At 40.9% G+C, this 23034-nt stretch overlaps 2 protein-coding genes across 2 annotated transcripts in view; one reads left to right on the top strand and one right to left on the bottom strand.

Annotated features, from left to right (window-relative positions):
* Nucleotides 1-11350, bottom strand: part of LOC143297672 (protein sevenless-like) — a 142116-nt gene extending 130766 nt beyond the window's left edge. Inside the window, exon 1 of the mRNA XM_076610092.1 lies at nt 11215-11350. Coding sequence (XP_076466207.1) covers nt 11215-11328 — 114 coding nt within the window. The 5' untranslated portion in view covers nt 11329-11350. The remainder of the gene's footprint in view (nt 1-11214) is intronic.
* A 479-nt stretch (nt 11351-11829) lies between these two features.
* The window catches only part of LOC143297974 (Golgi-associated PDZ and coiled-coil motif-containing protein-like), a 44464-nt gene continuing 33259 nt past the window's right edge, over nt 11830-23034 (top strand). The window contains exon 1 of the mRNA XM_076610605.1: nt 11830-12042. Coding sequence (XP_076466720.1) covers nt 11830-12042 — 213 coding nt within the window. The remainder of the gene's footprint in view (nt 12043-23034) is intronic.

Below are 23034 nucleotides of genomic sequence, written 5' to 3'. Positions count from 1 at the left end.
AGCAGATTCGCTGAGAGAACGAGCAAGGTGGTATAGGGAAACATCTGAAAGAGGACGGAAATGGTGTGGAAAAAATGGCAACGAAAGCTAGAAACTATCACGAACCCATCCATAAACACGGTTCACGCTCCCGCCAGCCAGTAACATTAACCATGTGCAACCGTGCAACAGTCTCTCCCTCCCTCACCGACATCTCTCTCTCTCTCTCTCTCTGTCTCTGTCTCTCTCTCTCTCAGATTCGAGACAATAGCCCTCATAAAGAAGAGATGCATTTCACATGAAAAACAAAACCCAACCCCTCAAAAAGAAAAGGCATAGAGACAATACAATGCGCACGGAAATCTGACAACAAAACAATTAACCTTTATATGGAAACTGCGTTTCATCAGTTCCTTTGAAACGCGATTCTGGTACCTTGTTTTTCTTTGCTTGTTTATTTAAATTAAAGACAAGTGAAGGAGAGGGGATGGGTAAACTAGCAGATACACTCAGACTCCAAACAGATGGTGGAGGAATGAAATACGGGTACATAATATGTGCTGCGTCGGCGACGATGCTATGCACGTATGTCGTTATGGGTAATCATGCATTGTCTTTGCAACCTGAATTAAGAAGGGAAAATGTGTCATACAAAGCGGGGGTACAAAACGCGAAATCCTGTTTCCAACTATTCTATTCAGGATATGATTCTAAGCAGTAACATGTACGTATGTTAAGTTCTTTTGGCCTGACCTGTAAATCGATCCACAGCAATAACTGGTTAGATAAATCGTACTGTTGAGAGCCCAATAAGCCACGAGGATCTTGAAAAGATTGTGGAAGAGTTAAGACAACCAAACAAATCTAAACACTTCGACAGTAGGCTAGTATAGCCATCAACGCGGCATTACATCGGAATTGCTCTGAAATGACATCGTTGTGAACTCAACGGATACAGAATCACTCAAAACTTTTCTTCTTTTTTTTTTCTTTTTTTTTTTCAACGAAAATTTGAGGACAGCACCATGGTGGAACATATTCATAGAACAATGTTAAACAAAAGGACCGCACAATGTTCCACTTCAGATGGCTGACATGTCTCAGTAGTGGTGTGAACTGATATATATATATATATATATGGATGGCAAGGACTTGTCTATGACTTCACTGACACCATAAGAACGACACTAAAATAAGAAGCAAAATAAATGCCAATTCTAACATATGTAGGCAACATTTTACAATGTATGGATCACCCAAAACACAGTTTATGAACTCATCAACAATTCCACCTTAATATTTCTTTCAACATTTTTCGCATTTTCACCCCTTCGAATACTTTACTTTCGAATATTCGGAACCCGAAAGATATTCATCAGCTTACGAGAACCTGCACCCCAGAGGATAATTCTCAAGTCATGAGCATCTCCACTCTTAGAGATACTTATTACCTTAGAGATTTTGCACCCCAAATGATAATTTTCTAATTAACAACTGGACTCCCTTGGATACTTCTCAACTTATGTGATTTTGTATCCATAATGTACGCTTCTCAGCATAAGAAGAGCATTTGCACATTAACAATATTTCTCTAACCTGTAATCCTCAAAATTCGTTTCAGTGCATCAGCATTTGCACCACTAAGGACACTTCTCTATGTATGCGTATTCGCATCACCAAGGATACTTCCCAACCCATGAGCCATTGCACCCGTAAGCATGCTTCTCAACTCAGTGTTAGCGCTCTAATGAATGCATACTTCGAGCATTTGCGCCCAACTAACTGATATTTTCAGCTTATGAACACTAACACCCGACATTAATTTTCAGCTTACGACCATCTGCACCACTAATAATCATTTGATACTGCGAGTATTCATTTGGTTTAAATACTCTTTTATTGCTGAACACTTAGCAAGAATTGCAAATACAAGTCAAAAACGAAAGAGCATCAACAAACCAAAAACATATATTTTGCTCGACACTGCATATCAATTTCGATGTGACGGGTGGTTAACTATATTATTTATTTCCACTCGAATTGAAACTTCTCAACTTTTTTTTCTGTCAGACCATCTTCAATCCTGCCAACTAATGACGGTCAAATCAAACAGACTTACACAACCCCTGGGGAATGGAACCATGCACAAGTAAGCCAGACCGAAAACAAAGGTCACAAACACGACTGTATGCCCACTCTTAAACTTGACTCAAGTTTCTTATTTTGTTGGCGGACGTTCAACTGTATACATATTAATGTAAATGAAATGGGGGAGAGGTTGGACGAGATACACATGTCTTTGACTTGGTAGACACCATAAAAACGACATCATATAAACTGCAGGCAGACACGGGTCAAGCATGTAAATATTCACAGCTGTTATCTGATTACGCTTAAAACATATACATATACAATAGATTGAATACGGTAGCACGAATTTGGTGTGAGGAGCGTGCGTGCGTGACAGAGAGAGGGAGATATATAGATGGGTGTGTGTGTACGGGGTGGGGAGGTTCTTTGTGACCATGTTATTGTCCTGTGAGTCAGCCTCCACTCCTAAACTCACAAACGGCAAAGTACGTCACCTGACCTGTTGCATTTGCTGCCAAGATTTTGATTCCATTCACAGTGACTCATTCCTAAATAAAAATGTTTTCCCACACATGCGCGCGCGCGGGGGCACACACACACACGCACACACACAAGCGAGCGCGCGCGACACACGCACGCACGCACACACACTAAAACAGACTCTGTCCGTTAAGTACTGGAATTCCGCAGTGACGCACACTTTGTATTCGTCAGCAGAGTCCAGTAAAACAGTGTACTATACCTGGCAATTGCAATGATTTAATGATATTCAGTTTCTCTGTCTGTCTGTCTGTCTGTCTCTCTCTCTCCAGTCAGTTCACTGTCACCAGGTCCCCTGTCTTCACACATTGTGTTATCGCGTTCATCAACAATCGAATTCCGACCAGCGAACGACGATGACTAGACGACCTACTACTGTGTTTCACAAGACATAAATTCTTTGGTTTTCGTCAGTGTCGAAGACACGCCATGAAAAGATTACTCGCTCTTGTTCTGTCTCACTCTAAGACGATTACGCCGTTTACTGTGGAGAAAGGGTGAGGGCGGGAAAACTAGATAGAAAGGGAGACAGAGAGAGAGGTGGGGGTTAGGAAAGAGAGACAGAGAGCGAGCGAGGGAGACTGTGTGTGTGTGTGTGTGTGTGTGTGTGTGTGTGTGTGTGTGTGTGTGTGTGTGTGATGGGGTTGGGGGTGAAGGGGGTTAAAGATGAAACTGAAACGGATTATCATGACAGGCAGAAACTAAGATAAAAATAAAGATCGATAGACTAGAGGCACACTACTTGCGTGTTTCAGCAATTTTTTTTTTCATCTTTATTTCAAAGATAATCTGATTGTCTCTCCATCTCCTTTTTTTTCTCGTTCTTTGTTTCTTTGTGTTTTGTCTCAGTAGTGAATGTAGATTACCAAATTCAGATGAGAAGAACAAGTCATGCCTAGAGAAATAAAGATTCGACACACAACACACGCACATACTCTCTCTCTCTCTCTCTCTCTCTCATTAACATAAACTAAAACACAATGAAGATATGAGATGCAAAATGGCAGGAATGGAACGTACGTGCTCATTTAACAAAGAAGTTCTTCTTACAGCAGATGATTTGTTCATGAAACTGAAATGGCAAAACCACAAGCAGATCTTTTTGAAAGCAAATCTTCACTATTCTGGAGGGTCATTATGAAACTCTTTACCCGAGTCTCTGAAACAAGTAGGAAAACATACAATCTTCAGAAAGGACAGCATTCCTTAACATTCAGATCTTCATTTCGACGTTTCCTTATTTGTCTAATCTTTATTTACTTTTCTTTCATTAAAATCAATACTCCTTTCGTTTTTCTTTCTTTTCTTTCTACTTCGCCCCCTCGTGGGCGAGGAAGCCACGAAGGCTCATGTTCAACCCTCATTGTTAACGAATTCTCTCTCTCTCTCTCTCTCTCTCTCTTCAGCTCTCCATTCAGCTCCAGTCTCGTACACTCTTTAATGATATCTCGATCATCAACGTCAAAATCCTCAAGACGTAACACACACGCGTTACCTTTTCGGTCTGCCGCCTCTCGTAACGCAGTCGTCAGATCTTCTACCATTAATATTTTTCACGGCTTTCGTGTTCGACGTTCTACATTCCATCTCTATTTATTCCTACGTTTAAATACACGAACAGCAGCGGAGAGGGAGAAAGAAAAAAAAACATGAAAGAGACACGGGAAAAGATCACGAGAATCAAGAGTCAAGACCGACAGAAAGAGTGGTAGACAGCTAGCGAGACAGAGACAGACAGACAGAGGCGATACGAAACCAACTGCTTTTAAAAGAAAAAAAGAAAGAAAAGAGTACGACGAAGTTCGCCGATGAAGACGGGAGATAACACTGCTGCTCATAACGACCGCCAGTCACGTCAGCGACTGTCACGTCAAGATTTCATGTAAAAAGGTAATAAAAGTAAAAAGGTAATAACTAATGGAATTGCAATAATAACAAATGAAATCATAAAAAATGCATAGTACACCTACTGTGTATTCATAATGTACTAATGTGATGATGAGAGACACATGGCTGTCTTTTGGGAGTTTTGCATTTATTTCGTTGAATAATCATTATAATGGAATCAACTAAGAGTACCCCCGCTTGTCCCAGCTATCGTAACCATTCAAACTGCTAAAAAACAAACAAACATCACATCAAATGCAGAGTCTCATGCAGATACAATAAGTTATGTATTGTGATATGTAACTAGTTGGCTGCTCTCCTGTTGGCATCGTTGATCTTAACACATAAGTTAGGAAATAAAAAGAGCAAAACAAGCGGTTCTCTCTCTCCCTCTCTTTCTCTCTCTCTCTTTGTCTGTATGTCTCTCTTGGTCATGTCCCAGAAATGATAAATGCCTTCACCATCCCATAGAATCTCAGTTGACTGATAATTATCTGAAACTACCAAGGAAGGGTATACAGATCTAAATGGTTTTTAACCTATAAAACATCTACAGGTGCCATACCCAACCCACGGACTTAAGTTATAAGTTCGTGCACCCCACCCCCTCCATTTCTCTCTTCCCGGGGAGACAACTCGGAGACAGAAGGATAGTCATGGAGAAACATGGCTGTTACCACGTGAATTTTTTTTTTTTTTCCCTTTAATAGCAATGCCCCCAAACGATGGAAGGATTCCACTAAAACCTCAACACGACACGACCCGAAATTGAGAACTCAAAGCTGTATGAGTACCAAGTGCAACAGCTGACATAAAAACTCAATGATCCATATCAATCAAAACATTTTAGAGAAAGGAGAGAGGGGCGGGTGTTCAGGGAGAAAGAAAAGAAAGACATAAAGAATACGCCCACAAAACATGACACCAAACGGCGCGCCAACACAAAGAAAAAGATATCAAATGAAGTAATGGACCGTAATACATTTGCCCCTGAAAATCGTCGGTAATATGCACCTGCAGAACTAATGAGAATGGATTCACTTGTCCTCTGAGGCCACGTTTACCTTGCACTGATCCTATCATTGCCATTACAAACAAGGCACACAAAAAGAAGAAACGAGGCAATCTTAGCCCGCACTTTTTCCAGGTCAACAAACACATCATGTGTTGTCTGATTTTGACTTGTCTCTCAGCGTATGTGGTACGTAATAGGCCATTAAATAAATGAAGAAAGAAGGACATGAATAAATAAATAAATAAATAAATATATAAAAAAGATAAATAAATAAACGATCAAGATACTGTCAATGTATAACTTACGAGCTTATCTGCAATTTCATACCCCTTCTTATTCCAACAATTCGATAACCGAGAAGATGCTGTTATGTTAATCAACCCATCCAAAACTTTAGCGAAAGATCTTGCAAGACCGAACAGGAAAATAAATCCCTACTTTTTCCTGAAGGCAGTCTTTACAATACCTGTTTAACTGTAATTAAGTCGACCATTGTCAACAGGTATATGATTCTTACTGTTGGACTCTATTACCATTGTAAACTGGTACATATTCTTTCTGTTGGGACTGTCGGACAACAGTCAGCTGTTTGGTAATTCTTGCTGTCAGACTGTCATGCACGCATGAAAAAAATACTATTTAAAAAAAAAAAGAAGAAAAGAAAAAAAAAAGGGGTGGCGCTGTAGTGTAGCGACGCGCTCTCACTGGGAAGAGCAGCCCGAATTTCACACAGAGAAATCTGTTGTGATAAAAAGAAATACATATACATATTACGTCGTACAGTTGACCAGTGGTACATAATTCTATGCGGCGTTAGTGTGGCATTAATTTCTTCCAGCTTGTTAGATAACTGCCATATATATATATATATTCTTTTTTTTTTTTTTACTTTCAAACCAAAACCGCTATTTTTTCTTTACCTACAGACCTTTCATTATCGACAAACGACATCCTGTCGAACCCATTATGCTGAGTGTTGGCCATTACTTTTCAACATACAGTGTTTAAAAACAGCTGTCGCCCCAGAAATGCCATATATAGGTGTACAATAGAAATGGGTCTGGCGTGTTAGAGAGATCAAAGAAATAGTGTTAAAGCGTGGAACCTTTGTTGGGAGATCAAAGATTTTTTTGCGAAAGCGTGAAAAATTTTGAATAAAATTATTTCGTTGACCTCTTTCCCCACCCCCTCCACCGCTGTTCTATCCCTCCTCTTCCCCCCATGTGTGTGTGTGTGTGTGTGTGTGTGTGTGTGTGTGTGTGCACGCGCTGGTGTGCCCAAATCAGACGAAGGTGTTAAGAATAACCATTTCTCAACAGGCTCCCATGTAAAAAAAAAAAAAAAAAGTCAACGAAGGGATGAAAAGTACACGGGACGCAGTGGCAGCAAGAGAAGGCATGGCAGAGAAGGGAACAAGGGAGGCGTCCAAAGCCACCGCATCAAAGATCAAATCACGAAAGGGCGTGGTGGCCAAGAAGAGAAGACACATGCACTCCTCTCATGCAGTCATGACGCTGACTGAAATTCGTGAGATGCCCTTCAAAAGCGTGAGACTTCAGTCGAAGCCCTTCACAGTTAGCAAAGATGAGGGGAAGAGAGAGAGAGAGAGAGAGAGAGAGAGAGAGAGAGGGTGGGGATCCCTCATGTCAAATAAACTCCGTAACAAACAAAACACGCTTTGATAAAACAAACAGGAGGGGGGCGGGGGAGGGGGAATAACCAGTGAGATAAGGAAATGGGTGTGGGGGGATGGGGGGGAGGGGGATGGAAGGGAGGCTGGGGGGGGGGGGGGGGGTGTTGAAGGAGAGGACAAATCCGTTTCGTGAAAAAAAAAAGAGAAGAAAATAAAAAGAGACATGAGACAAGAAAATGACTTCAGATTCTTGAACAGAACTGAAAAATGAAAAACACGTGTTAGCGCGCTTGTTCATAATCGTCCCTCTGGTGACTTCAGGTTTTCTTCAGCTGGTAAATTAACAACTATGAATCACATGGTGAACTGAATTCCCAGCTTTTCAAATTCCGGTTTCTCGACGTCGCCATTCCTTTCCGTCATTACTGTGTCCTGCAAGAACTAACATGGGCCTTGTCAGCCAATGGCAGTGAGAAAAGAGTGTGGATATAAAGGGGAACATAATATTCTACGTAGTGTGTGTGTGTGTGTGTGTGTGTGTGTGTGTGTGTGTGTGTGTGTGTGTGTGTGTGTGCGCGCGCGCGCGCGTATGTTTTAATCTAAGCAAAAGATAAGGTATGCACGTTAAAGATCCTGTGATCCACACATCAGAGCTCGATAAGTTACAGAAACACAAAGTCCCCAGCATGAATCAAGTGCAAGATCAGCAAGATGACTTTGGTTGGTCGTGTTGGCCAAATGGAAAGAAATCGGAAAAGGACGGGAAGGGGCAGCAAGAGAGAGACAGAGACAGACAGACAGGCAGACAGACAGACAGAGACAGAGAGACCAAGAGAAACTGAAAAACAGAGGCATTTTAGAGGAGGGGTTGTTTTGAGAGACAGACAGACAGACAGACAGAGAACGAGGTAGAAAGAGAGAGAGAGAGAGAGATCAAATATCACGAAGCCAACAAATGTCTTCCACAGCAGTGCAGATCCCACGGTGTGAACACAGAGCTAAACCCTAACCCCATCGTGTCCTTAAAAAACATATCCCCCCCACACACATACATACACACAACACCAGGCTAACAGACGAAACGACGTCAGCCCCGGCTGAATCAAATGCGCACAGCACCATCTGCTGCCTGCACTGGGTTGTCGAACGGGGTTCAGATCTTGCGATTGATCAGTGTCACGTCTGGCCGATGGTTGCTCATAGTGGGACACGTTCGTGCTTGAGGACAATTGAGGCTCTTGAAGTCTTTGTATAATTAGTTCTGTGTGTTTGTCATTGGCGCGATTCTCTCTCTCTCTCTCTCTCTCTCTCTCTCGGTGTGTGTGTGTCTGTGTCTATGTGCGAGTGTGTGTGTCTGTGAATGTCTGTCATTCTGTGTGTGTGCGTGTGTGTGTGTGTGTGTGTGTGTGTGTGTGTGTGTGTGTGTGTGTGTGTGTGTGTGCGCGCGCGCGCGCATGTGTTTGAAACTCGGCTTTCGTATGCTGTCTAAGCGTGCAGCGTGTTCCTTTCACACACACACACGCACACAAACACACACAAACACACACACTATTTTCCTCTTTCTTTTTTCTTCTTCTTTTTTTCCCCCCCCTTTTTTCCTAATGATGGCTGGTTCCTCGGATCCGAGAATAATTGATGTGAACAACAACGGAGTGACAAATACGAAAACTATTGCTGCTGCTGACAAGGGAGTAGTCACAGCTCGAAGTTCTGTCAAACGGTAGCCACACAAAAGACCAGCATGAAAAACGACCTGCAGGGGAGGTCTTTCAAGAAGCCATCCAATACGTTGAACAACTAGCCTCCCTAGTCCGCCTGCAGTTGTGCTTTGTAGCTCCCTTGTGAAAGCCAGGGTCAGACCTCTTTTTTTTTTCTTTTTTTTTTTCTTTTTTTTTTTCTTTTTTGTCAAGCTGACAGCAACTGTACTGCCCCCTCCGCCGTCAGCTAGTAAGCCTAATAGTCACAGAGCAGCAACAAGTAATGGTGGAAGGCCAGGCCTTTCCAAACCGCAGCGGCTCCCCCTAGTCAACCGTGAGGTGCTGCTTTGCGTCAACTAAGCGTGAATAGAGGCGAGGGAAATCTTACAAATATTTCCCCGCCCCCCTCTCTCTCTCTTTCTGTTTCTCTTTAACGCCCCCCCCCCCCCCCCCCCTTCTCTCTCTCTCTCTCTCCGGGTCGACAGCCGCAAGGTTGCCTTTTATTTTTTCGCGCTCAGCAGATGACAGCCTTGAACTCAATGGAGAGATGCGCTGGAGAGTTGAAGTCACAACTTTGCGTAAAAAGAATATGGTGTCCATATCCTATGGGTTCTTGAAACTTCTTTTTTACTTCTTGAAAAAACAAAACAAACAAGATAAATATATTATAAATATAATAGATGCGCATATTATTTCACACACACACACACACACACACACACACACACACACACACACACACCGTCAGTTTGGAGGAGAATGTCGGTTACACGGTTTCCTATCCGAGACTGACGCGGGAAAAAAATCATATGGCATTTTAATGATAAATAACAGAAAATAATAAGTATAACTAAAATAAATATGTTACACCAAATGCATGAAAACTGCTAAAGATATATATGGGGATTGAAATACTTAAAACAAGAGAGGTCAAGCAAGCATTATCAAGTTAGGCATGCAAGCGCTGGGAAGCATATATATGATATAATAACTTCGATCAGTAATGATGCACTCCCATCCCTCCCACAAACGTATGACCAAATACAACTGAGCAAAGTATCAGTGGAGAGCAGAGCAACATTCGGGCTAACAACACAAAAATAATGCAGCGATGATTTCTATTTGTTGTTGCTTTTTTACCTTTAAAAAATATAGCGGGGTGAATACACAGTACAGTTACGCATGTAATCACGCACAAATTCAGAGAGAGACAGAGAAAGAAAGAGACAGACAGACAGGCAGAGACACAAAGAGATACAGACAGATACAGGCAGTGTGGGACAGGGAAGGGCAGGGATGACTTTCTTCTTATAACTATACGTGCTTAAAACTATAGAACGAAGAAAAAGAAAAGTGGCAAAACGAAGCTATATGTTGATACAGTATCAGTGCATATGACTGGGTCAGTCTTCAGAGCGGGATAGAGACTCGGACAGACAGACAGACGACATGCGGCGCCAAAGTCTTCAGAGAGACAGGCCTCAGTTTACGTCATCCCGACCGGCGGCGCAAAAACGTCTCGAATAAGAGCGCCCTTCTTTTTAACAAAACACAGTAGACTTCAACATATGTAGCGGGTAAATATTCCAGCTGCTTTTCCTTTCAAACACACACACACACACTCTCTCTCTCTCTCTCTCTCTGTGAGAAGTGGGGAGAGAGAGCCGGTGAGACAAACAGACAGAGAGGGATAGCGTAATAATCTTTGGTCGGTGATAGATGCAGATTTTATAAATAATTTTAAGCCTGCTGCCTCAAAAATAAATCATGTACATAACAGCTGTAACACCAAGAGTGAGGATAAGCGTAATCATTTGAGGTGTGATATTAACCGATGAAAGAACACACACACACACACACACACACACACACACACACACACACACGAATACAGACTCACACGCACACGCGCACACATAAACCCGTGAGAGAAGAGAAGGCGGAGGAGGCGAAAGAGAATAAGACAAATAAGGCATCTAAATTCCCAGAACATCACTTAAAATTGAAAGAATCAATCATCCATTATCACTGGTTTAAATAGCATTTTATTTAAGAGAGAGAGAGGGGGGGGGGGACGACTTAAAAATGAACAAGCAAGCACAACTGTGGAAAGCTGAAATGAAAAAAAATAGTAGGCTACAAAAACACAAAGCAGAATTAAAGAAGGAAATGGAGAAAAATATGTTGTTGTTTTTTATAAGCGAAACAAGAGAGAGAGAGAGAGAGAGAGAGAGAGCATCAGAACAAAAAGTCTGGATCACGCTGCAGGAGGAAAAAAGTCGCATCAAGCTTTAGGCGCTCGCGCAATTCTTAGTAGTAAAAGAAAAAAAACAAATCGTAAAAAACAATTGAAAAAAAGCAAGAAGACTTACCAAACTTGATTCACATCTTCTCTGGCATGAACTGCGAATTAGTTTCACATCTGGAAAAGCACTTCCAATGGAAATTTGAAGCAAAAACAATACTAATCCTCGTGTAAACTTCATCGTGTGTGCTTTTCGTTAGCTCGCCATGATGAGACTGTGAGAGGAGTCGCAGGCTGCCGTCTGTCCAAACGCTCCCTCTCTCTGATTGGCCAGAACGCTAATCTTTGTCGTCTGCTGCTAAAAACAAGCCAAGGCTATTTGGCTCAGTTCAAATTGTAATGACAGAGCAAAAATACCTGACATTTAGCCGAATACATGACTGCTGTGGTGTGTAAGAAAATTATATCGATTTGCTTTGACTGAGCATCAGTGTGATAACTTTAAAAGAGCACTGAATTTCCAAAATGAACTGTGCACGTGGCGAAAAGTGTTATGGCTATGCCGAAATTTTAAGCTGAATTTTCGGCTTTAATTTTTTTTGGTGACTATCATTCTATACTTTTATTTGTGTTTCGTAAAGATCAGTAAACATATAACAAATTAAGAGTATTTTTGTATATTTGCCATTGAGTGCGAAACAAAACACTGACAGCTTCGTAAGTGTAGCAGACGTTTGCAAACATGGCTGCCACGCTGTCTTTTCGGTGGCTTGAGCTGTTAGAAAAAGAATTCGACAAAGCATTTGTCGACTTAGATCTCTTGTTAGGAGAAGTGGATCCTGACCAATGTGAACTGACCTATGAAGGTCGTCAAAAAATGACGGCTTTGAGTGCAGCGTTCGCGCAACTGAGCCATAAAGCGCAGACAGTTTTCCAGTGTAACGCGAAGCTTGAGGTAAGATTCTTGATATATATATATGTCTATGATGTTCATCATTTTTCTGTTACTGACTGCGCACATATACGCTTTCTGCATGAAAAGAATTAATCCGCATCCACTTTTGACCTCAGTTTTATGGGCATATGTCTTTTTTGAACGGGCTTTCTTTGACGTGGCAAAATGTGAGATGCAGTGATCATAAGGATGGTTTGACATCACCACAGGCTGTGTCACTGTAACTCTATCAGAGAAGGAACTGGGAGATAAGTCGGTATTGTGTTGCCATGATAATTGCATTAGTAGATATAATGCTCAAGGCAGACTTGCAATTAACATTCTCATTGTAAGAGATTTTATATCTGAATGAGAGCAGCAAAGCCTCAGCCTTTCCAACATCTCCAAACATTTTTTTACCCATGCACTGATGCAGTGAAGTTGTACTTGTCAAGAAGACACATGTAATCAGATTTCACATAAACTATAAAGTTATCAAAATCACAAAAATACATAATCTGACAACTGCCCCAAACATTGTTAAATATTACATTACCCTTGTCACAGTATGTGCATCATTCATTAAATCATATTCATTATTTCATAACATTTTTTTGTTGTTGACACCTTTATTTTTTGTCATTAGAAACATGTGCCTTTTTCCTTCTTTTTTTTTATCCTTGGTAGTTAAACCACATGAAAGTGTGTAGATAAACTGATTGATTGAATCATGGCAGTCAAATAGGATTTGTATGATGCACTGATCAAGTCATGCACATTCAGTTAATCATTCATTTTAACACAAAATTAGGAGGCATGGGGAGGTAAGTTATATTCACATTCACCCATAAGTTTCCTCCCTCTCTCACTCGCTCTCTCTGAGTCTCTCTCTCGCATAGTACACACACACACACACACACACACACACACACACACACACACACACACACACACACACACACACACACTTGGCCCACTGATTGATTCTGGTAATGTAAAGCAGTCTTGGTCCTTTGACAAGCTGTCTGGAATCCTAAAGATGTTGTGACAGTGCACATGAGAACTTTGTAATCTTACATTATAAATCAGTGTTGTTGATGAATCATAGTGGTTGGTTTCCAGGGCTGTCTGAGAAGTAGATCTTCTAAATGGTTCTCAATCAATGAATCATAATTGCTGCTTAATCAGTTAATGATTGCATTTCTTCACAGCAAGAGACCATATGTTGGTTGGCATTCCGGAGATGGTTGTCTACACAGTCTTTGCTAGTTTGCAGATCTAGGATAAAATGTTCAGATTCAGCACTGACATGACAGTTAAATTGTTCACCCTTTCCCCTGGTGATCAGCCAGCTTGTGATCTGTCAGTTCATCTTACAGTCTTAGTTGCTTCTGTTAGTGTTATATCAAATGTGGCATACATGTCTGTTGTGCAAGCAAAAAGAGGGATGTGCAATTTTTATGCCTTTTAAGTTAGTTGTTTTTTGTTGCTATTATCATGGTTCTTGTTTGTTTTCTGGGTGTTTGTGTGTGTGTGTGTGTGTTTGTGTGAATCCCAGGCTATCAAAGTATTTATGTTCAGAGCCAATGGTATGTATTACTACATGTATATATGTGCATGTAACTTCGCGTAAATCTATCAGGTGAACACGACCTGGGTAATGATAATCACTGCTGAAACAGTGAGTTTTAGGTTGAATAAGTTTTGTTATTGTGCTGGACTCATTCAACCCCAGGGAGTTTACAGCCTCAGCAGGACACAGCTGGAATTACTGTTGAAGCTAGCTTGCTTGATATGGATATTTATATAGCACCTAATGACCTATCCTCCGTCAGAGACCAGGCTCTAAGCGCTTTACAAACACGGGGTCATTTGCACAACAGGCTGACTGTCTGGGTAGAGCCCACTGATGGCTGCCACTGCGTACTCATCATTCATTTCCTGTGTCATTCAATCATTCATTTCCTTTGTCATTCAATCAGATTTCAGGCATGCACACATACACGCTAAGACAGACATGTAACATTTTATGTGTATGCGTTTGACTGTTTTGTCTGTTTACCCTGCCATGTAGGCAGCCATACTTCGTTTTCGGGGGTGTGCATGCGGGGTATGTTCTTGTTTCCTTTTTTCTTTGTGCCCATCCCAGAGGTGCAATATTGTTTTAAACAAGATGACTGGAAAGAACTGAATTTTTCCTATTTTTATGCCAAATTTGGTGTCAACTGACAAAGTACTTGCAGAGAAAATGACAATGTTAAAGTTTACCACACACACACAGAGACAGCCGAACACTAGGTTAAACATGGACTCACTTTGTTTACACAAGTGAGTCAAAAAAGAAGCCAAAATATTTGCACAATCAATTTACTGTTACATTTATATTTTTTATTCACAAAACTTGGCACTTTGATTTTGATATTCTGACAAACCATAAATAGCAGTAATTTTTTATCATTTTTTGTTCAGTTAGGAACTTCTTTTGCTAAGCATGGAAGTTATATTTATGGTGCACTTAGATTTGGTGCAGCTAGCAAAATGGGAAATGAATCTGTAATTAATGCTTGGGGGTTTAATTTGTTTTAAAATGATCTTTCTCATCTTAAACATTACATTTTGAAATTATACTTAATACATAGAAAAGCTTTTGTGTTTTACTCTCAGTGTACAGGGTTTCCACTATGTTCATTCACTCAAGTGGTCTTTTTCGGAAAATACTAAAATCACTATCTTGAGTGGACTTTAATGACCTATTGGCTGAGTCCTGAAGGTCAAGGGCAAAAATCAATTGCGTACACATATTTATACATATTCAAAGCGTGTGCTCATATTCCTCACGACCATGAAGGACGACATTTTGTTTCAAGTAGTTGACCTGCCTGTTCAATCCAATATTCAATCGACAATACACGATAACGTGTGATGGATAGTTGGCGAAGGAGATCATTAAATATTTATTCAGAGAAAGATTTGTGAATGCCTCATCACTTACTGGATTATGCCCCAAACTGCCATAAAAATATCAACAAAATCAGTTGGAATCGCCAATTCTTTTTCAGTTAAAAATGATAAACCATGAGAGTTAATACCCCTTGATGAAACGTGGAAGTTTCAAGTTTTGACTTTTCTCAGAATTAAGTCCTTTTCACTTCATACGACGTTTAGAAGTACTTGTATCTGTCTCTACATGTTATTACTTAACAAAATACTCAATTTTCATATCAACTTAAAAAAAACAACTATAAAACTAGATGGTCATTTACCCTGAGACTGACACCACCAAAGGGTGGTCAGTCATGTGACTTGCAGACGATGCTTGTTACACACATGGTGTTAGCAACAGAGACAGAGACAGCAACCACTGATGAAGTCAGTCAGCCATCCACCCTCAAAACTGACCAGTCTGACAACTCCCCACTGGCTCAGCTTCTGCAACAGTGGCAGACTACACGCTGCACAACGACAACGACACCGGACTAGACCATCACAGATGAATTAGTGTGCCTGCTTCTTGATTACTTTTTTTTCACATAAGAAGGAAGTGTATAGTTAACAATCATTATCATGGTAGATTCACTTTCAGGCAATTTTATCAGATAAACCTACTCAGGTTAGGTATGAAACTGAGTATTGGCTGACTTCTTAAATAGATATATACACCAGAAAAAGCGTGACTGTTTTAAAAAAAATGGTCTAGATTATGAAGTAATATTTTATATATATATATATATATATATATATATATATATATATATATATATATATATATGTGTGTGTGTGTGTGTGTGTGTGTGTTGGGTCTTACTGAATCAGGGTTATCACAAAAATCTGTAATATGATGAAAATGTATTGTGAATGTCATTTTTTCTAATACAAATTGCAATCATAAAGCAGACAGGCACATTGTTAATACCCATATTGAGTTTTTCACATTGTATTAATTGTGTTCTCTATAATTAAGCTTATAATGCATTACTTAATATACAATAGTATATAATATAAAATATTATTTATTCACCTTTTTTTTTTTTCCTCAAGGCCTGACTAAGCGCGTTGGGTTACGCTGCTGGTCAGGCGTCTGCTTGGCAGATGTGGTGTAGCGTATATGGATTTGTCCAAACGCAGTGACGCCTCCTTGAGCTACTGAAACTGAAACTGCATTACTTAATAGTATATATGAAAAAAAAAAGTTCACTGACATCTGATACATTTATACAAGTTACAAAATGTAACTTAACTTTATTTCCTATCTTGTGTGTGTCTGTGTATATTGGTCACACTTAGGTGCATTTCCTCTTTCATTTAAACAGAAGCAAGTATGAGTTAGAAATGATTTTTTTTTCTTTTGAGACTTTAATTCTGAAAAAAATAAGTATAAAAAAAAAATAAATAAATAAAAAAAAACCAATGAAATCCAACACAACTTTGTGTGGTCTATATTTTTATGTTAGGAGGTGCACATGACTTTTGTTTTGCAATTGATTTTGTGTGTGTTTTAATTCAGTTGTTGTAGCAAGTGTGTGTCACAAGTGAGTCTTGAAGGCCTTGCCTCTTGTTTCAGCAAGCCTTGACACTTTTTTTCTCTTTTCCGCAGTCTATGATGTACTATCTATGCTGTTAAGCTCTGGCGATGGATGGGCACTTGCTGTCCGTTCTGCAGTGTTGTTTAACAATATAGACTTTTTATGTACTTTTTGTTTGGCTTTAAAATTGAAGAATTGTTTTTTCCTACCTTACGATTTTTTGTAATCTGGGAATGGTAGATTAAGGGGATGGGCTGACGTCCTCAATAGGGCCTTATTTATTTGCCCTGAGGAGCTAAATGGTCAGGATAATGTGCCATAAACTGTGTTTTGTAGGTTTACATACTTTATCTTAAGTTTTTTTTGTTCTTTTCTTTCATATTATATGTGATAGTTTGTTGTTTTCCGTGGCTGGACATTTGTTTAGTTTGGCATTTCTGATATAGCCCTGTAGGATTAGCTGGACTATAAGCAACAATAATAATATTAGCAATAATAATTTTTCTTCAGTGTGTATTGACATACTGTTCTCATACGAATCTCAAACAATTATTTCATGAAAAACCACAGCTGATCGGAAACATCCTCGACCACCACGTTGTCCACAACGGTCATTTAGAACTTTTATGCATTCACACTTCTGCTTGCATACATGCACACACACACGCACACGCATATGCACATGGACACACACACACACACACACACATATATACATATATATATATATGTATGTATATATACATGTAAACACACACACAGACACTTACAACATACACATACACATGCACTCACACACACACACACACACACACACACACACACACACAAATGCGCGCGCACAGTGGCTTGTATGTGCACACACACTAAGGTTAACATTTTGAAAAACTGAGATGTTTTACAGTAAAATTGTATTTCATTAATATAATTTTGAATTCATTTATGAGCTGGAATTAGATTTTTTTTAAATGAAAAGCAAAACAAAAACAAAAACAGCTGGTGTCAATAGTTGTTTTCCCCTCAACAGCTGTTTTCAGAACATGTTTGTGCAAACAGTATAGAAATCAACATTGATACCTGATCTTGGCAACTGATGGTGAGTGGTTTGCTACCCTGCTATTTGTTAGGGAGGCATTTTATTCTGCACAGGTTGCAGCTCTCGACTCCAGTCTGTTGAATGATGCAGATTGGACTTGACTTCATTATCATTTCCAGTTCACTGTCAGTGCCAGTATGCCATTTATTCAGCACCATGTTGGCTTATTTTGTTTTGAGGGTTGGGTGTATAAAACGCTGACAACATATAAAATACAGGCTCTTCACTCTTCAACATGTTTACCTGATTCATGGTGGGTGCATAACAAAGATTCACCTTGGAAATCTCAAATATCTGAAGCCTTCATGATTTTGAGTGTGTGTGTATGTGTGTGTGTGTGTGTGTGTGTGTGTGTGTGTGTGTAAATCTGCCAGGTATTACCAGTGTTTAAACCACGGACCCAGCAGACAAGAACTATGGATAAGTTGATATTTCATTGCTCAAACCACTCAGCTGTGTGACTATAGTGTATGACTGCCATGGGAGAGGAGATTTAATTACAGGAATTATTTTCTGGAAAAAACCTAGTATTATAGTAGTAAAGATGACCATTGGGATCCATGGCATTTGTACTGATTCTTATAAAATTACAGGTCTCAGGCTTGTTTTTAAATGGTAAATTTTTAACAGCATCATGCATTGTCTGTTTGTCACCTTCATTGTTGATCATGAAGAAAAGAGTAATAAAAATTCTGTGGCTTTGACAGTTTGAGTCTTCCCAGGTGCCCTGCTGTCGTGTTCCGTATCCCACGCTCTTCTGCACAGTCTGTTTGTGCCTGAAACTCCAGGAACTGTTGTTGGTCTGCAGTGCTAGTTTCACCTCCGAAAGAAACAGAATACACTGGCTGTGTGAATTACTTCAATAAACAATAAAGTGGGTCTGGATGTAGCTGTGTTGAAGGAAGTCACGATGAGTAGACAGGGAATGTTGGTGCCACTGTGATCTGATGGCTCCAGTCAGAGTATGGGGAGAAAAGCGTTTCTTGTCTGTGTTGTCTTGTCTTTGAGTTTCAGTTTCCTGTGGTGGTGTGTCGCTCTGTCTTTGTGGTGTGGCTTTGTTGCCAACACAGCTTTCAGCATCATAAACTGAATCACAAAATAAGATATATAAAAATCACTAATAAGCACCAGATCGTGAAAATAGCTACATAGTAAGTGCATGAAGGGTGTTTAGAAGATGTAATGCTTGCTAATGAAATGTCACTTTTGTGTGAACACACACATGCACATTTTTTGTATGCATACACATATATGCATCAGCTACAGCTAGACATACAAGCCAGAGGAGCGTGCACACATGCACACACGCACACACATAAACACACACACACACACACACACACAGAGCTTACACTCACATGTGCACACATGCATAAAATATCTCATCTTCCCTCCCACCCCTCTCTCTCCTCTCTTCCCTACCTCCTTCCTTATCTTCAGTGTAATTATAGTAGTATTCATTTGTGTGTCGAGGGGGTGGGCTGGTAGTTGGTAAAGCCATAAATTTCATTTCAGACTGAAATTTTATGCACAAAGCAAACAAAATATTGTAAAATTAATAAATGCACTGACCTGAAAGAGCAGTCATCAGAAAACTGAACGTTACATTTGGGGTTTTTTTTATGTATCGAACCGAGCTGCGTGAAAATCACTTTACCGAACTGTCAGAGCTTCATCATTGATCTGTGACTTTACACACTGGAAATCACCTTATCTCGGGTGATGGATCACTTGACAAGAGAAGCTTGTCCTTGTCAATATTGAGAGCCGGGCACTTCACTGTTGCTAGGCTTAAGCGTTAATTAAACCTGAGAGAATGTTTGACTATGGAGCTGAAAGTGTACATGCCCTTGTATGTAGCTACAGGATCCTGTGTGTTGCCAGATATTTGTCAAATACCTTGGATTTGTAGTGTTTGTGTCTACTCAAGTTGATAAAGATTTGCACACATGGACTATTTGATTGGTCTACAGTACTGTGTTTTTGTATTGTCATCTGATGTTGAAACTTTGACGAATGTTTATGTTGTAGCTCATTGCTCTGGTTGTATTTTGCTTGAGCTCTAAAATACCAGTTTGTTGTTTTTTCACAATGAGGAAAAAAATATGATTATTCAGCGCCACAGTATCATGAACAGGGCAAACACCAGCAAATCAGTTGGCACTGTAGATGTTGCATTCATGCAGGGCATACTTGTATATATATATATATATATATATATATATATATATAACCACACTAACTATGCCTAACGTAACAGTGGACTAGTTACATGTTATGGTGAACATATTTGGTATCTGATGTTCGTAGTAAAATCATTGAACCTTTCAAATATAGTGCTGATGCCAAAATTAGTTTATATACACAGATGTATATCATCTAACCCAAGACTTTATAAGTTTTTGGTGGCTAGAAACGGAAACTCTTGACAGTGGTATAAAAAGCAACAAAAGCACAACAAAGCATTGCGTCACAAAGAAAGTTTTTCTGTCTTGTGGGTGTTCCCGCTCCCACCATTACATCACCCCTACCCATGTCCGGACTCACTCTTTTCCTTCACGCGCGCACGCACGCACTTATGCACACACACACACACACACACACACACACACACACAGGAGAGATGAAGTTGCGGGTAGGAGGAAGCGTGACGCATTCCATGACTGACAAAAAGATAGCTTCACTACGGGTCGGGTGGAAATAAAAGACCATAATCGCCAGTCATTACAACTCCCAGTCACGAGACGGCCAGACACGTTTCCATGACACTGTCCGTTCATAACAGCCCATACTTGTGGCCTGAATCTCCCTGCCATGGGTCTCCCATCTCCTCAGTCCCCCTCCCAAACACCAATACCACCCCTCCACACACACACACACACACATAAAGGGCACGATCGATGGTGGAGGTTTTGACCTGACAGTGCACGGCAATGAAGGAAGCTGCAGGCTGTCTTGGAACGACTTTGGGCTGTTGTTTGTCTCTCTGACGTTGGCCTGAAGTCATGGTGCTAATGGTTCTCCGGACTCCTTTCCCTGGCCAGGCCTTCAGCCATCACACCCAGAATTATCACATGGGGCCACTAGCAGGAAAGCGGTCGTCGAGGTTGGAGATTACTGGGGGGGGGGGGGGGGTTGGAGAGCTTATCTCGGCCAAACACTTCATTGCGTCATCATGACTCTATTGTTGTTAGGGTGTGTGTGTGTGTGCGCGCGCGCGCGTGTGTGTTTGTGTGCGTGGTTGGTGTTCTCCCCCTCCCCCAAGAACTTTGTCAGAAATCCAGCTAAACTGTTCATCTTGTGAATTTAAAAGTCGATGTGAAACTGAATACATAAGCCATGCGGACAGTCATTGTCTTCCCCCCCCCCCCTTTTTTTTTTCACACACACACACACACACACACAAACACTTGCTGGCTGACAAAAGAAACGTCACCGGAAATTTAAAAGAAGGTGAGCTCGGATCCGGCTTGTCTGTTGCTATTTAACAACAGTTATGAGATAAACATGTTTTGTTTTGCATGTGACCTTCAGTTTTTTGTTTGTTTGTTTGTTTTTCTGTTTTTTCGTGGAATTACCAGTGACCTTCCACAAGTCTACTGGCACAACTCCAGATTCACTTAACCGATCTTCATACACACTGGGCATATTGATATATATAATATGGTCTTTTCCCTCCCTCCCCCCCCCCCCTCTCTCTCTCTTTCTTGCTCGGTTGCTCTCTCTCTCTTGTTCGTTCATTTCTTTTCCCCTTCTGTTTATGCATAATCTATTTCCCTCATGAAAATCTCTCTCTCTCTCTCTCTCTCTCTCTCTCTCTCTCTCTCTCTCTCTCTTGTTTGCTCGCTCCATTGCACAGAGCGTGTTATAATAGATCTCCGGGTTGATATTGTGCTGGTCAAATGAACGAAAACGCGTGCTGTTTTCCAGTCCTCTCTATGGTGGAGGGGAAGGTAGTGGTCTTAACTTTATTTTAGATGGACGAGACTGCATTGATTTGGCGAGGAGAGGGGCTGGGGGGGGGGGGGTCGGAGCCGGAGGTGGGGAGGAGCGAGGGGGGGGGGGGTGGTGAATTGGGTTAGCTGAGCAGGGCATAGAAAACTACCAGTTCGGTTCGTCAGCGTGTCATTACGGGATTGAAGGGAGACGGGACAGGGACAAGGGAGTGGGGCCAAACGGCCCAGGAACCAGAGGAAGAGAGCCCTGGCCCTTCTTCAGACTGTCTGATTATCCCGCCTGCTCCGCCAGTTCCGCTGCGTCATCGATCACTCCTCGGCCCTCATTTACACTCATAAACTCCCACTCTCTATGCGCCGTTGAGCCACGTGGACCATCGTCCTCGGGTCTCAATGCCCTTCTGATTAAAACCCATTCCACGAACTTTGCAGCAGGTTTCCACAACTCTCGTCAAATCGGTCGAACATTGCTGAGGAGGAGGCGGGGTGGGGAGGTCAGGCCGGAACTTCAGGCGCAGGGAATCTCGAACACGTATGTGTGTGTTACCTTGTCGAGAAGGACAGAGTTTTCGGTGAGGGCTCGCATTTAATGAGGGGGGATTGTTGGTTAGAGTCCTCCAGAGTGTTTCGACTTCGATGCCAGCTTGGCTGAAGAGCCTAAGAGATCGTTGGTGAACTCGTGACGAACACACGGCTATGTAACGATCTTCTTTTTTTTTTCTTTCTTTTTTCTTTTTTTTTTTTTCCAGTTCTAATCACCGAAGATAGATCTTTTGAGGAACTTTTGGGAGGGTGTGGGGCGTAAATTGGCTGAAACTAAAATCGTACATCTGTGGCTTGTCATGTCTTACTGACTTCTGTTTCGATTTCTCATACCGGAGATGAGTTTGTGGTGTCACAGGTTTCAGTGTTGATGGGGAGTATTGTTAGAAGGGACGTGGTGGCGGTCACCACACCAAAGAGTAAGGGTGTGTGTTTTACTTTGCTTGCAAAGTAAGAGAGAGAGAGATAGAACAAGAACAATTGTTTTATTTGACAACGGCTTTCAGGCCAACCAGTCAAAGGGGGGACATATAATTAAACAAAATGGAACATGCAATATCAGGTTCAGTATTTGAGAATAAAGTTAAAAGTATACATCGACTCACATGATCAGTCTTGTTCGTTATCGATTTGGTTTAATGATTGTTTACGTTTATCAAGATATTTTGTTATATTGACAAGGCCTTCCATTCAAGTATATCTCTGCAAGGCAATATATTTCTTTGATGGCGTTCTCTCTTGCCTGACTTGTGATATTTTCCAAGAAGGAGAAACTTTGACGTATTTCACTGTACCCGATACAGAGGAAAAGAAAATGTGCCTCGTCTTCAGCTTATTCTTTACAAACTGGACATGAGTTTTCATCTGGTTCTTCTGTCATATACTAATGTTTGTG

Source organism: Babylonia areolata, chromosome 23 (assembly GCF_041734735.1).
Source record: "Babylonia areolata isolate BAREFJ2019XMU chromosome 23, ASM4173473v1, whole genome shotgun sequence".
NCBI lineage: Eukaryota > Metazoa > Mollusca > Gastropoda > Neogastropoda > Buccinidae > Babylonia > Babylonia areolata.
This window is presented reverse-complemented; position numbering and strand designations above follow the sequence as displayed.